General features: G+C 41.5%; 1 protein-coding gene across 7 annotated transcripts in view; it reads right to left on the reverse strand.

Moving 5' to 3' along the window:
* Window positions 1-6266: 6266 nt before the first annotated feature.
* Window positions 6267-16394, reverse strand: part of ICA1L (islet cell autoantigen 1 like) — a 61182-nt gene continuing 51054 nt past the window's right edge. For 6 of the 7 annotated variants that reach the window (XM_084778701.1, XM_084778703.1, XM_084778697.1 and 3 more), the window contains one exon: window positions 6267-7177. In XM_084778701.1, coding sequence (XP_084634827.1) covers window positions 7062-7177 — 116 coding nt within the window. In that variant the 3' untranslated portion in view covers window positions 6267-7061. The remainder of the gene's footprint in view (window positions 7178-16394) is intronic. The other variant, XM_084778702.1, reaches the window with a different exon arrangement.

Raw genomic sequence — 16394 nt, forward strand, 5'->3', positions numbered from 1 at the left:
GTAAGAGCCAGGTGTGGTGGCGCACGCCTTCAATCCCAGCACTGGGGAGGTAGAGCAGGCAGATCTCCGAGTTCAACACCAGCCTGGTCTACAAAGTGAGTCCAGGACAACCAAGGCTATATAGAGAAACCCTGTCTTGAAAAACTAAAAATCTCTACTTGGTCTGTTATAGGGAGAGATGACAGTAAAATGGTTCGTGTGTGTGTGTGTGTGCGCCTAACATGGTAAAGACATGAATAATTTTTCTCCCTTTAAAAAAAGTTTTTTTATTTTTAGATGGATGAAAGTTCTGCCTACGAGAACAGAGGGTATTGGGTTCCCTAGAACTGGAGTTATGAACAGTTCAGAGCAACCTTATAGTTACTGAGAACTGAACCTGGACCCTATAAAAGACCAACTGTAGCTTTTAACCTGAGTCATCTCTCCAGCGCCCAGAGTAGGTGAGTCAGAATCTTACTCTGTTGACCAGGCCAGCCTCAAACTCACAGACACCCTCCTGCCTCCGCTGGGATAAAAGGTGTGTAGCCACTTTTTTAGGTGGTTATTTGAGGCTCGGTCTCAAAAAGAGATGGGAAAGACATAGGGCAAAGTGTTCACTAGAACCAGGGCAGTCGCTGTACACTGAGGGGAGGCAGGATGGAATAGAGCACCATGGGTCTTACCAGGCTGTGGGAACTGTGCACTGGCTCCTGAGCGCATCAGCCTTGGGGCCAGTGAAGAACAGAACAGTGAGATAGATTTCTCACCTAGGCATTTCAACCTTTAAGGTCATGGATTAGAGTAGGAATGGACCACACTGGTATACCTAGCTAATGGGGAGTTTTAAGTGTACAATACAAGGGCTGGAGAGATGGCTCAGCAGCTAAGAACACTGTCTGCTCTTCCAAAGGTCCTGGGTTCAATTCCCAGCAACCACATGGTGGCTCACAACCATCTGCAGTGTGATCTGATGCCCTCTTGTGGTCTTCAGGGGTACAAACAGGCAGAGTACTGTATACATAATAAATAAATCTTTTTTTTAAAGTGTACAATACAAAACTAAACACTTAAAATCTTAACTGTTTTTGAAGACCTTATTTAACTATTTTACCTTATGTATCTATAGAATCATATCTATCTGTTAGACCTAGGATATATATTCTTGTGATAAGATTAGTGTTTGACATGACCATGATTTGCGTCAATACACAAAATTCTATACCAGTGAATTAAAAATGACCTTATTTGTGAGTAATAATTGAGGTCTCGGGTAGATTCAGTAATCTACCTTTTGTTCTATCCTCCCTCTATATTTCTGTATCCCCCCTTTCTTTTCAGCTCCTATCTCCTTATCTACGAAAGAAAGGTAAAGGAAAAGAGAGATGTCCTTGAGTCCAACCTCACTTCCTCTCTGTATAAGATCAATAATAACTCAGAACCAGCTCCTGATGAAAATAAGCATCTGTAGACCAAGAGAGCAAACCTCAACCCCCCTTAGAGGAAATAGGATATCGTTCTCTTAACATTTCTTCAGGCTGATTTAGGACAAATAATACTTTTGAAGGCCCCCACCCCCAAAATTGGGAAAAATGGTTAAGCAATCCAGGGATAGCATTGTGGTCCAGTTTCTAAATGCTGAGAAATTCCAGGCTTAATAGGGAGTCCTGTGTGGGACAGTCTGAAATGCTGAACCAGTTGGGATCATATGCTTTCTACAACGCTGTCCTGGAAGCTGTCCAATTCTGATGGGTGACAGCAACTGAGGCGCCTGGGGCTGGAACCTGGTGGATGCAGGATGTTATAAGGGCACAGCATGCTGAGAGGAATTAATCCTGTCAAGTCTGATCCAGCGTCAGTGTCCAATTCTTTGGTTCTGAAAACATAATTTCTCACAAGCGTTACATAGTTCAAAAGCCTCAGAGACCTACAGAATATGGCAGATTCTTTGACAACAAGACAAGTTAACTCCTGGCAACGCCCAGCCTAGCTCAAAGAAGATGGTCAACATCAAAGAACCTCTTTATGGAGTTGGTTTCAAATGAGGCAAACAAGCCACTAAACAAAATGTCCTCATTTCTGCTACAGACAGAATTCTGCCTAAAAATGGGCAAGCTTAGATCCAGGCAGAGTCGACAGTCCAACTCTGCCAAGACAGGGTAAGCAAGACCTGCCTTGCAAATATGTCTGTCAGAGATGTGGGGCTAGAAGGCCGAAGATGATGCTCCTACGTTATAGAGAGTGTTGGGTGCCTGTTCAGGCAGCAAACTGTCCAAGTCATTTTTTTTTTTCACTTTGGAAGGCGCTAACCTGCACTTCTGGTTCACTCAGGTATTTAAGTTTTATTTCTTCTCAAGTCTCTGATGGGGCTGAAGACCAGATAGTTTAGTCTTACAATTAAGCTTAGTTGGTTAGGGGTTAAGATGTGTTTAGATCAAGATAGATGTTCTAAGTTAATAGAGATATTGATTTTTTTATTCAGAAATTTAGACCCGACAAGATAGGAAAAATGCTTTCTTCAAGTTTGACAGATAAAAATAGCCAGATCACTATGAATGTAATATTTATATAACTCCTGATTGTCTCATGGTTCTTTCTGCTGTATGTAGTTTGTTTTATTCATGTATAGTAATAATAATTTTAAAATCTTAAGAGTTAATATCAAGCAGACCTTTTAGTTTGATTTTGTATTTACTCTGGCTAGGAGCTTGTTATTTTACACCAGTGAGTGCAGAAGTGTGGTGTTGACTAAATGCCAAAGACATGGGTGGTACCATACCCATGGTGCATGCAGAGTCCATGGGTGCCGTGCTCCCTCAGCACCAGGAAAAGGATGGCCATGAGTTTTCACTGTGCTTTGTAGCCTTTTAAATGGTTCATAGGAGATGGAAAAGTTACAACTCGTTTTACCAAGCATTTTCTCCTTAGCCTTTACATAGCACTGTGCTGTTTTGTTTTTGTTGTTTTCATTTTTGAAACAGGGTTTCTCTGTGCAGCCTTGGTTGTCCTGAACTCTAGACCAGGCTCACAGAGATCCACCTGCCTCTGCCTCCCTGAGTGCTGGGATTAAAGGCAAGCACCACCATGTTCAGCAAAAACTTTTCTTTTCTTCTATATTTTGATTAATTTTTTAAAAGATGATGTAGTCAGTACTTTTGCCTGCATGTACGCCTGCAAGCCAGAAGAGGGCACCAGATCTCATTGCAGGTGGTTGTGAGCCACCTTGTGGTTGCTGGGAATTGAAAGTAGGACTTGGGAAGGGCAGTTGGTGCTCTTAACCTCTGAGCCATCTCTCCAGCCCTGTTTTAATCATTTTTTACTTTCTGGTCTTTTACTTGTTTTGATTTTCACTGTTGTGCTTTGTGGAGTTTTGTGCTCCTTCCTTTATTGTTTTTGTCTTCAATAAATGAAGCTCAACATCATGACTAACATTTCACATATTATTCCTAGACTGAAATTTTGATAATTGATTCTCTTCTCATACTTTAGAGGACTCTCTTCCGGGTTTGTCTCACAAATAAATTGTACTTTTTATTTTCATTTTAAGGGTTTGTGTCTGACACAGGGCAGGGGGCTTGAGGCGTAGGGCTACATGTTGTGTCTACCTCTTACTCTTCATCTGATACTTATTTTTTATTTTTTTTTCTAGACAGGGTTTCTCTGTGTCGTCTTGGCTGTCCTGGACTCACTTTGTAGACCAGGCTAGCCTTGAACTCACAGAGATCAGCCTGCCTCTGCCTCCCAAGGGCTTTGATCAAAGGCATACGACACCACACCTTTATTTTATTTCAAATTGTGTGTCTGCATGTGTGAGGGCAGATGCCCGCAGATTACAGAAGAAGGTGTCCGATCTCCCCGTAGCTGGAATTTTAGGCAGTTATAAGCCACTTAATGTGGACTCTGGGAGCCAAATGTAGAGAGAACTTAGATTTTTCTGGAAGAACAGCCAATTAAACTTAACACTGGGCCATCTCTCTAGCCCCCGTTTTTGAGATGGTGTCTCACTGAACCTAGAGCTCTTTGCCTGGACTAGGTAGCCAGGGAGCCCCCGGGGGCTGGCGGTACAGACAGGGCCTTATGTTTGCGAAGCTAGTCCTTACGGTGCCATCGGCCTCTGTTGCATTCTTTGACTGTGGTCCAGAAGTTAAAAAAAAAAAAAAGAAAAGAAAAAAAGAATGGTTGTGTTTGGAGTGAGCACTTTAGAAAGCACATTGCTTTATACCATCTGTAACCTTTATTTTTAAAAAAGCCCAGGAGAGAGCACATTCAAACTAACTCTATCCTAATGCTGTAAACCCTGTAAGATAGGGAAAGTGAAATAAATACCAGAGCAATAGGTAATGTGAAGTCAACAAATACCGAGATTGGGGATATATTTTCTTTCAGTGTACAAATACTGAAATTATTCTTTTTTAAATAGTTTGTTTCTAATGATAGTAAAGCTGTATTGTACAATTAAAAATCTCAGAAAATACAAATTATACCAATCTGATCTTATAACCTGGCATTTGTGTTTCTCTTGAGGAGAAAGCAAATGTGGCTTCTGCTGGGGTCTTTATATGGAATGAAATAAAGTAGAATACAGGTATTTCCCCATTTCAATATAAAAGATGGCCATTTTGGCAAAGATGCTGTCATCTTCCCTTGTTGGGATAGTGTATGCCCCCCCACCCCCAGCAGCTGTCTTTCTGGATAGTGTATGCCCCTCTCCCAGCAGCTGTCTTTCTGGATAGTGTGTGCCCCTCCCCCAGCAGCTGTCTTTCTGGATAGTGTATGTCCCTCCCCAGCAGCTGTCTTTCTGGATAGTGTATGCCCCCCCAACAGCTGTCTTTCTGGATAATGTATGCCCCCTCCCCTTAGCAGCTGTCTTTCTGGATAGTGTATGCTCCTCCCCCAGCAGCTGTCTTCTAGAGAAGGCTTGCTGCTTTGCCTTTTCTTGCTCTCTTACCAGTGTTGGTTCAGAACAGCAGAGTGTTGACTGAGCCTCAAATTACTTCTCTGAGAAAATAATATAAATAACTTTAAATAAGCTATTAAATGGAATCATTTGACTTGAAGTTACAACTAGACGTGGTAAGGCAGTTATTGTGGCTTCCTGGTTAAATAGGAATTTAAACCATACACTGTTATTGAAAGGTAACCAAAAGCTGAGTAGTAATAATTGTACATATATTGATTTGTGGTGGCTTTGATCTGGGAAAACTGAAGGTATTGGCCCTTCGTTTTTGCAGTTGAGAATTCAGCCTTTGCCTGGAGTGAGCATGATTTTCTACTCACTGAGCCTTCTGTTTATACCTGCTAGCAGGCTGCTTCCCGTGCCTATGAGGAAGACAGGCAGGCAACTGAACTCACCCATTGGGAAGGATACTCTCATGAAGAAATATAGAAAAAAATAACACTCAACATGTAAGTTTTCATTCCTTAAAGTTGGTGGCAGTGGTTGCTGTGGGCATTGGACTTGGACTGTGTTTCATAATCTTTTTTTTTTGAGGGGGGGGCGGTTTGTTTTTTTATTTTTGAGACAGGGTTTCTCTGTGTAGCCTTGGCTGTCCTAGACTCACTTTGTAGACCAGGCTGACCTCAAACTCCCAGCGACCCGCCTGCCTCTGCCTCCTGAGTGCTGGAATTAAAGGCATGTGCCACCACGCAGGCCTGGCCTGTGTTTCATAATCTTAACCCTGGTGATTAATCTTGGCAGGACACTGACGGTATTGTATTCTGGAAATCCTAACTGAATAAAAAGAAAAGTGCTTTTGAAGGGAAAATAGTCCATTAAGAGTAAATATAGTAACATGGCAAAAAGATATTCAGGACCAAGTTTGTGACCCTTTGTCAAGTCTTTGCAGCCTTTGCTGGCTTCCTGAAGAACCCAGGTTGCCAGGACAGGTTGCTGAGCCCGCGGAGTGGATGGTCTTGCCCCACTCAGGTTTACTCCTTCAGAAAAGGTCGATACATCCCTTGACTTGGACATCACATGTAATTCCACCTGCTTGTGACTAGATGCCCATAAAAAAAAGCCACAGTAAACAACTTCATTAAAATGTCCCTTGTGGAGCTGCAATGGTGATAGAACACATGGGAAACTACCCCAAATCAAAGGGTGGACAGGAAAGGACAGGAAACTGAGCAAGTGGCACATCCATGAGCTGTGATTTTTGCCAGTTCCCCAACTGCCAGTTAGTTAGCTTTCCCTCCCAAACCTAGACTGTCAGCTGTCTGCCAGTAGTTTCTGCTTAGTTATCCAACAGTGCCTTGGGAGTTAGACCAAAAAGAACATGAGACATTTCAAATTTTCTGTAGAGTTCTCCGTGTTAGAAAGCCTAGTAGGTGATAAGAATGCAAGTATATATAAAGACAAGGTGTTCGGAACTGTCTTGCTTGTTTGCATGGAAGTTTCTGGAGGGTTCAGGACAGTTGCTGCCCAGGTAGGCAGTGTGCTCACTCACCGTTGATGGAAGGAGAAGAGTGTGTGTGAAGCAGGGCCCTGGATTCTTACTTCTCTCCATTCCATAGAGGATGGATTTTATATCCTGCTGTTTCCCCATGATAACTTAATAATGACTAGGTGTGTCTATGATTGTGCATCAACGAAAGGTGACAAGTGTGCGTCCCGAGTTCTCTAGTCCTCTTCTACACTGTAGTCAGGAAGAAAGCTTTCTAGTTCTACTGCTGTTTCCCCTCAACAGAAAACACCTGCTGCCATAAAAACACAAGGAAAAAACAAACAAAACCCCAAACTATAGCTGCTTTATATCCCATTCTTTATCCCTTACAGCAAAATAAATAGTAAAGCACCTTCCCAAGAAATACGTCATGCTCCTGTGATTCAGACATAAGTTTGGTTTCTCAGTATTACAGACTCGGGAGTTTCTAAAAGTTTCCACATATGATCAACAGCTTGCAGAGCCAGCCTAGTAAAATACGACAGCCTGCTCAGACGGCGCCCCAACCCTCTGACGAGAATCGGCTGGCAGACGTTCTGTCCTGAGCACATGCTTCTGTGTGTGGTTGCATAGGGAACTCCTTTCCAGAAAGGCAAACGTTGCACAGTTGATGCCTCAAGACCCCTGAACCTGTGATGTCAGTCAGGCGTTCAGAAGCTCGTCGTCAGAGTGTCCGATGGCATCTGGGTTTGAGAGTGGATCCAAGTCTGCAAATAGATTGAACCAGGCTGACATGTCTTGGTTACCATTGTTGGGGGCTATTAAAAAAAAAAGACATTAAAGAGTTTCACCTTTTGGAAATAATATTTTTGTACTATTATGATTTTCAAGGAGATGCTTTTTAATAAAAATGCAATTGGCTGACAATGATTCATTATAACCCCTTAAGAGTAATTTTTAAAAGCCAATGCAATTCCTCCTAAGAAAACTTAAACTCTCCTTTAAAATCTCATTATTATAAAATTACTACTTCGAGCTGGGCATGGTGGCGCATGCCTTTAATCCCAGCACTCGGGAGGCAGAGGCAGGTGGATTGTGGTGAGTTCGAGGCCAAAGACAGCCAAGGCTACACACTGAAACTTTGCCTCAAACAAGACAAAAATAAAGTTATTACTTCAAAAATATCCCTAAAGGAGAAAAATCCCTCCGAACCCTCTCATTGTACACATTTGACAGTTGTTTCTCTAATTTTTGTCTTTTTGTTTGTTTGTTTGTTGAGACAGGGTTTCTCTGTGTAGCCTTGGCTGTCTTGGATTTGCTGTGTAGACCAGGCTGGCCTCGAACTCAAAGCGATCTGCCTACCTCTGCCTCCTGAGTGCTGGAATTAAAAGCGTGTGCCACCACGCCCGGCTTAATTTTTGTCTTTTTAGGCAACGTCTTGCTGTGTATCTCAGGTTGGCTTCAGATTTGTGATCCTGCCCCACGCTCTTAAGTTTTGGATTACCAGGTACACAGCATGAGGCCCAATGCTTGTCAACATGTTGACTAACAAGGGCTGGGCAGATGACTCGCTCGGCAAGATGGCAGGCTTGATCCCAGGGCACATGTGGCGGAAGGAGAGAAACACATTCTCTCCCTCTCTAAAGGTAAGATGACCAGATGTTGAGACATTTTGATAGCATTGTCTGTACTATCACTCTGATCACAAATCCTTAGAAACGTGATTGTTACAGGGTGTGTGTGTCTGTCTGTCTGTCTGTCTGTCTATGTCTGCATACATGTCTATGAATCACATGTATGCCTGGGACCCTATGGAGGCCAGAAGAAGGTGTTAGATCCCCTGGAACTAGCGTTACATGGACTGTTGTGAACTACCATGTGGGTGCTGTGAATTGAACCCGTGTGTCCTGGACAAGCAGCCAGTGCTCTTAACCACAGAGCCACCTCTCCAGACCCTCAGCCTACCTTATTAATGTTTCAATCTCTCATTTCCCTCCTAGGATGAAAATTTTTGCATGTCAGTAAGCCTGGAGTTTTTACTGTAACATAGTCAAGGATACATGTTTATACTGAGGGTTAGGACCAACATGACACACGGTCATAACAGTGGGTCACTTCTTAAGGCTACACCATGACTAAAAGCAAGGTAGGGAGGAAAGGGTTTATTTGGCTTACTGGTCCACGTTGTAGTCCATCACTGAAGGAAGTCAGGACAGGAACCTAAACAATGCAGGCGCTGATGCAGAGGCCATGGAGGGGTGCTGCTTGCCAGCTTGTTTCCCATGGCTTGCTCAGCCTGCTTTCTCATAGCACCCAGGACCACCAGCCCAGGGACAGCTCCACTCACGACGCTAGGCCCCTCTACCTTCAATCACTAATCACTTCAATTAAAGCAAAGACATTTTTTCTAATAGTAAGACATTTAATTTTTCTATAAGCAGTAAGGCTGTCATTCTGCCATATCCTTGTGAGCACCGGGATTTTCTTCTCATCTTAGCCACAGTGTTGCAGTCTTAGGTTTTTAGTGTTTTGTTGGGACTGGGTTGTTTTCCTGTAACACGGTTTTGCTTCAAAGCTTAGGTTGGCCTTCAACTAACCATGCAGCAGTCCAGGCTGGCCTGGCTCATCCTCCAATTTCTGAATGCTGGAGACTGGGTGTTAGGTCCCTACCTGCTGTAGGGCATGGCTGGAATACCCTGCCCTCTACCCTGAACTCTCCAGTCCCGCAGTGGGACTTCCCTCCCCCAGAGGCTCTTCACTATACAACCCAGACATTTGTCTCCTCTCTCTCCTCCTCTCGTTCCTCTCCTTCCCTCCCCCTCCCCTGCTGCTCCCAATAAACCTGCATTTATCTAATATAATTTTGTCTTGCCATTAGCTCATTCTGTTATAACTTATCACTGGAAATTAGCAGCATCTTCGACTGGAGCCTCAGCTACTCCCCTATGTTAGTATAAGCAGCTTCACAAGCCTGGCTCCAGGTCACTTAGCAACCTCTGACATCATCACTTGTTGCCTCCACCATTCTACAATGTTCTACTATATTGCCAGCCCTGGAAACTGATATATTAATTCTAGAGACACTCATTTGTTTATAATATTACAATTTGGTTATCATGCCCTGTACCTTCTCAAAACCTTAAAAATCACTGCCTTAAAAATGTTTAGCCTTAAAAATGTTTAGCCTTGTTTTCTGACTATGGTAATGTTATTAATCTATTAATATACCTTTAGACTTTTATATGCTATGAAATTTTTATAAACTAAATCATACAGGAAACTTCTGCTCTTTTTATGGACTGTGTTTAAGATTTTTGTTTTGTTCTTTGAGACAGGGTTTCTCTGTGTAGCCTTGGCTGTCCTCACAGATCTACCTGCCTCTGCCTCCTTACTGCTGGGATTAAAGGCATACACCACCATGCCCAGCTGTGTTTATGATTTTTAAGGCTTCAATTGAACAGTGATGAAACCTAAAGTCCTATCTTATAAATGATCAATTCCTTTAACATGTTCAAAAATATATTTAATCATGCTAAGAACCAATGTGACATATTTTCAAGTTCAAACACAGAATAAGATCGTAACATTCTGTTTTATGTTTGCAAGATGTAGTTTAGAGCACTAGAGACAGACTAGGTTATTATGTACTTTAAGTTCTGATGTCCTGTCTAAATGTATAAACGCTGCTCCCCGATTGTTCCCCTGTTATGTCAATAAAGCAGCTTATAGCCAATCTATGAGCAGGGGAGAGAATAGGGCTGGACTTCCTGCCATCCAGGAAGAGGGGGAGGAGTTAAAAGAGGAAGAGTGAGCCTCAGGAGAGAGGAAGGAAGGTCAGGAGGAAGGAGCTGAGGCCTAGGAAAGCTGCAAAGTGCAAGTATATCATTGGGATGTTTGCTGGGAGTAAGATAGCATAGAAGGTTAAAACAGACTTACACTACTCAAGATTGCGTTGTGAAACTTATTTTTAAACAAGTATAAAAGAGTCTCAATTGTTTGTATGATAGCTGGGTTAAGAACTGCTAAGAGCTAGCTAAGAGAACTGCGCAGTGGTGGCGCACGCCTGTAATCCCAGCACTCAGGGAGGCAGAGGCAGGCAGATCGCTGTGAGTTTGAGGCCAGCCTGGTCTACAAAGTCCAGGACAGCCAAGGCTACACAGAGAGACCTTGTCTCAGTAGAGAGACGGGGTGGAGGAGGAAGGAGAGACACAGAGACTAAGAGAAATAAACACTCATAAATGACTTCAACACAAATATACTAACTCTCAAACTTGTCAGAGATCTGCTGAATGTGGTATTTAACATATGTAAATTTATTATGAAAAACAGACATTTACAAATCCTACCAGTAGTTCCCCCAAGGTCTCAGAAGATTTGGACATGATGGATGACTTCAATTCTGGATTGTAGTATGCTAACCATTGGGCAAGGCTGCCTCCAGCATCTCACCCTCTGCTGGGGCCCAGCCTGAACTGAGGACAAACTGTGGACACCTGGAGAGTTATTGTCTCATGTTGCTGAAAACGAGGTGAGGTCATTTTCTCCATGTTCTTCTTCCACAGAAAAAAACACAGATCTTCTGCACCTGATGACCAGACTGCCTGCCCATGCTGCTACAGGAGCCTGGGACAGCTGGCAAGGTACTGTCATCTCTGTCATTTTAATTGATACCTAAATTCATTTAGTTTACAATTTATCCTTCTCAGGTCTCTGATCACATTGACTGTTAAGCTAATGGTTGCTTGATAGCTAGAAAACAGGCTTCAGATACCTTCTCAGTATTCTTCATACGCAGGTGACCAGGCCTTGAACTTCACTCCTAGAGCTACTGTTGTCAGATCTAAGTACAGTCCACCTTGTTACCATACTCAAGGCACCCTTTTATTCACAAAGATAACCCAGGGTTCAAATGAATCTTTCACTGACTTTTTACAAAGATCAGCTACAGCTCTAAATAGAACAATATCAGATCTAAATGCTGGAGAAATTTTAACTGAATCTTTAGCTTTTGAAAATGCTAATGCTAGCCGGGCGTGGTGGCGCACACCTTTAATCCCAGCACTCTGAAGGCAGAGGCAGGTGGATCACTTTGAGTTCGAGGCCAGCCTGGTCTACAGAGTGAGTCCAGGACAGCCAAGGATACACAGAGAAACCCTGTCTTATGCCCAAATATATTTACATATTCAAAAAGAAAAAAGAAAAAGATAATGCTGAATGCAAAAAGGCTATTAGATCTTTAAGGGCCAGATCCACACCTCTTTATGAATGGATTAAAACTACTTTGAATATTGAATTTAATACCCACAGTTCAGCTGTGGTTGGACAAACAATTATAGAAGATGAAAACAAACAACAAGAAAAAAGTAAAAATGCCTATTTCTCTGTCAGTGAAAAATCAGATCACTCCCTGAATGACTATGGACAGACAGTTCCTAAGGATGAATTTTTCTCTAGTAATAATTCTGGGGGAAATGTAGAAGATGTGAAAAGAATGAACATAGGGCTCATGAATGTAGGTCATCCAAAGATATTAAAGGAAATACTATAATGTTGGAAAACTGAGTAAGGGGCCTCCCTCGTGGCTTAACAAAAAACAATATGAGCCATTCATTTCCTGTCAACCAAGGAAAAATTGTTCTGGAGAGCAACTAGAAAAATTAAAGCCTGATAAGACAAACAGCTGCTCAAAACTTACACAAGCCACTTAACAGAAATAGAGCAGCTCCTATAGATAAAACAAAAGATTCTAAGATAACAACAACAACAACAACAACAACAAAAAACCAGTAACATCAGCAACAGAAAACACAGTGGATATCTTGGCAAATACTATAAATTATAGGAGACCAAACTTAAAATTACTGTTGGATGGAATTGAGCTTGAAGGCTTAGTGGACAGAGGACCAGATGGAACAATAATCTCACATGATTCCTGGAATCCAGTTTGGCCACTTTAAAAGGTGTCTACACAGCCCCTAGGAAATGGGACATTGGCTCAGGTAAGACAAAGTCTAAACTGGATGCAGAAGGTCAAATAAGGAAAGTAAGGCAATATGTGTCTATTATAGCCAATAATCTATGGGGAAGAGATCTATTGCAACAGTGGGAAACACAGATTATCATTCCTCTAACTTCAGAGAGGTTGTAAAGGAAATGTTCCTAATAAAGATATATTTTAAAAAAATATTATCAAAGACAGTTGCAGACTGTCCAGTCTGTCCATAAGCAGGACACAGCAGAGGCTGACTTCAACTTTATATGGGGAGCCACTGCTGGTAGAACACCAACTGCCATAGCAGTAACGTGATTAACTGACAACCCAGCCCTTGGAATTCTATATTTGTCATTAAAAAGAAATCTAGAGTGCCAGACGTGGTGGCACATGCCTTTAATCCCAGCACTCTGGGAGGCAGCGGCAGGTGGATCTTTGTGAGTTTGAAACCAACCTGGTCTACAAAGTGAGTCTAGGACAGCCAAGGCTACACAGAGAAACCCTGTCTCAAATAACAACAACAACAAATGAAGAAGAAGAAGAAGAGGAGGAGGAGGAGATGAAGAAGAAGAAGAAGAAGAAGAAGATGATGATGATGAAGAAGAGAGAAAGAAAAGAAAAGAAAAAAGAAATCTGGAAAATGGAAGATGTTAACTGATCTGAGAGCAATCAATAAAGTCATTCAGCTTATGGGTTCCTTACAACCTATATCCCTTCAACTTCTTTATTACCCTAAGGCATAACCTATTATATTAACTGATTTAAAGGATTGCTTTCCCACCATCTCTTTGTGTGAGCAAGATAGAGAAAAATTTGCTTTCACAATGCCTACTTTTAATAAATCTCAACCTATTAAAAGGTACCATTGGAGGGTCTTGCCACAAGGAATGTTAAACAGTCCTACCTTGTGCCAATATTTTGTATAACAGCCATTAGAAATTATTTGTAAACAGTTTCCTCAATCTATAATTTTATCATTATATGGATGATATCTTGCTGGCTGATTTAGATGCAGATACCTTAGAAAAAAGGTTTGATGAAGTAAAGAGAAATTTTGCCTTGTTAGGCACTATAAATTGCTCCTGAAAAAAACACAAAGAGGAGATTCTGTTAATTATCTAGGATATGATAGGTCTACAGAAAATTGGACCACAGGAAGTACAAATCGGGAGAGACCAATTATAAACTCTTAAAAATTGTTGTGATATTAATTGGCTAAGGTCCACAATTGGATTAACTACTCAATCCTTCAATCCTCACAAGGAGATAAGGACTTAAATAGTCCAAGAAAATTGTCAGCTGAGGCTGACAGAGAATTGGCTGTGGTAGAAAATAAATTATAGGATGCACATGTGGATCACTTGGATCCAAAGCTTGACTGTGTTTTACTTATTTTGCCTTCTACTCATTCTCCCACAGGAATTCTTATGCAGAGAAGATACTATCTTGTGGATATTTTTATGATCCAAGACCTAAGGAGAAAAGGTTTCTGAATGGATTCTAAAAGGAAAAATGAGACTTCGTCAATTAGTAGGAATAGGCCCAGCAGATATTATGGTCCCTTTTACTAATGTTGAAATTACCTCATTATGGGCATAAAATAAACATTGGCAAAGGACATGCAGTGTTATTTTTGGAGAAATGAATGACAAATTCCCCAAAAGCAAGAAACTTCAGTTTATAAAAAGAGCTAATTGGATTTTCCCTCATACAGTAAAAGAGACAGAAATTTCTGGAGCCCCTACATTCTGTACCGATGCAAATAAGTCAGAAAGGTAGGCTATAAGTCAGGAAAAATAAATTCAAAAATCAGCCACAGGGCCTGTAATCCCAGCACTCAGGAGGCAAAGGTGGGTGGATCTCTGAGTTCGAGGCCAGCCTGGTCTACAAAGTGAGTCCAGGACAGTCAAGGCTACACAGAAAAACCCTGTCTCAAAAAACAGAAACAAAACATTTTTATGGTATTATGTGATTTCCCAGAATCTCTCAATATAGTTGCTGACTCACAATATGAGAAAGAGTTGTTTTGCATGTAGAAACTGCTGAAGTTATTTTGGATGATTCAGAATTAACTTTGCTACAATAAATAATGAGAAGCTGAAAGCATCCATTGTATATAACACATGTCAGACCCCATATGGGCCCTCTAGTACAAGGTAATGATGAAATTTATCAGCTATTAATAGGAAATGTACTAGAAACTTCTGAATTTCATAAGAAACACCATGTTAACAGCAAAGATTTGAAGAAAGATTTTTCTATTACTTGGCAACAAGGAAATGCCCTACTTGTTCTTTGTAAAACCAAACTCCATCACCTGCAAGAAGTAACCCAAAAGGTACACAAAGAAATGAAATCTGTCAAATGGGTGGGCTGCATTTTGTGGAATTTGAAAAATTAAAAGTATGTGCACCGTACTAGAGATACATATTAGAATTTCAATGGGCAAATGCTAATTTTAGCTCTGAAAAGGCTGATTCTGTAATTATACATTTATTAGAAGTTATTTCTATTATGGGGATACCTGTACAAATTAAGACTGACAGTGACCCAGCACATGTCTGCACAGCACTACAATGGAAGCTTATTCACATTACAGCATAAAGCACAACCCTACAGGACAGACACTTGTAGAATGACCTAATTGTACTTTAAAAGAGCTTAAAGCCCTTTGGGGGCCTTAATTGGATTGGAGAGATGGCTCAGTGGTAAGAGCATTGTCTGCTCTTCCAAAGGATTTGGGTTTAATTCCCAGCAACCACATGGCAGCTAACAACTGTCTGTAACTCTAGTTCTAAGCGATCTGATACCTTCACACCAATGCATATAAAATAAAATTAAATAATTTTTAAAAAAGAAAGGGTCCTGCCTCTAAAGGCAGTAGTTGCAAAGAGGAGACACTAACGTGGCTTTTTAAAAAGGAGAGAGAGACAATAAACAAAAAGGGGTAAGGAAGACCCCAAGAGATAATGTTTTATACATAATGCTTTATTAATTTTAATTTTTTTGTTTTGTTTTGGTTTTTGGTTTTTCAAGACAGGGTTTCTCTGTGTAGCATTGGCTGTCCTAGACTCGCTTTACAGACCAGGCTGGCCTCTAACTCACAGCAATCTGCCTGCCTCTGCCTCCATAGTACTGGGATTAAAGGTGTGCACCACCACACTTGGCAACTTTAAATTTTAAAAAATGCTAACGAGTAAAAAAACAGCTGGTGAGAGACATTGGATTATGGAAAAAAACTGTTGAAGATGCCTTAACTTAAGAACGGAAGGCAGGAAATGTTTGCACTGGGGAAGAGGTTTTTGCCTTTGTTTCCATGGGAGAAGAAAAGCTATGGATTCCTTCAACATTAATAAAGATTAGATTTGACCAGGGAAGACCTCCTGAAAACCTTGGCTGCAGAAATGAAGGAAGATCTAGAACAACACCAAAACAGGTAACATGAATGCTGATCCTCTACTTGGATCCAGCTCTGCGACTGGCTGAGGCATGAAATTGTCTCTGCATGGCCAGTAAATCTTGCTGGCTACAGAGTCCTCAGGACTTCTCCTGCCGTCCTTCCATATGGCATGGATGGAGATTTATATGTCAGTTGGTTATGCCGTGCGAACTGACTTATAAAGATGGGTGCCTTTCACCTGCTCAGACAAAGAGCAGAGAATCATCTTTGGCTGATTGGTGCACACTGAACATTCTGTACATGCAGAAATGTGTATCACCTTTAAAGTTTAGATGTCTCCAGAGTAAAACAACCAGACACCAAGGAAGAGCAGGAGCCAGGTGATTGAGCCTCATCGACTGTCTCAATAGCCCCGCTCTACCCCATCACAGATAATGAACAGCTAATGTGACAGCCAGCTCTTAGGGTTTGGACATTATCCCAGATTTCTTAGGGACCTCCAAAAAAGATACCATTGCCCCCAGACAGCAGGAAGCAATTTTAAGAGAATGATGCCCCATTCCCACGAGCTGGTCGTTTGTCATCATTTAGGGGAGCTTGGTCGGGGGAAACAAAGTAAAGGAGGTTCAGGGATTTCTGTTTC

The sequence above is a fragment of the Acomys minous genome, assembly GCF_964271855.1.
Source record: "Acomys minous genome assembly, chromosome: 4".
In the NCBI taxonomy this organism is placed as follows: Eukaryota; Metazoa; Chordata; class Mammalia; order Rodentia; family Muridae; genus Acomys; species Acomys minous.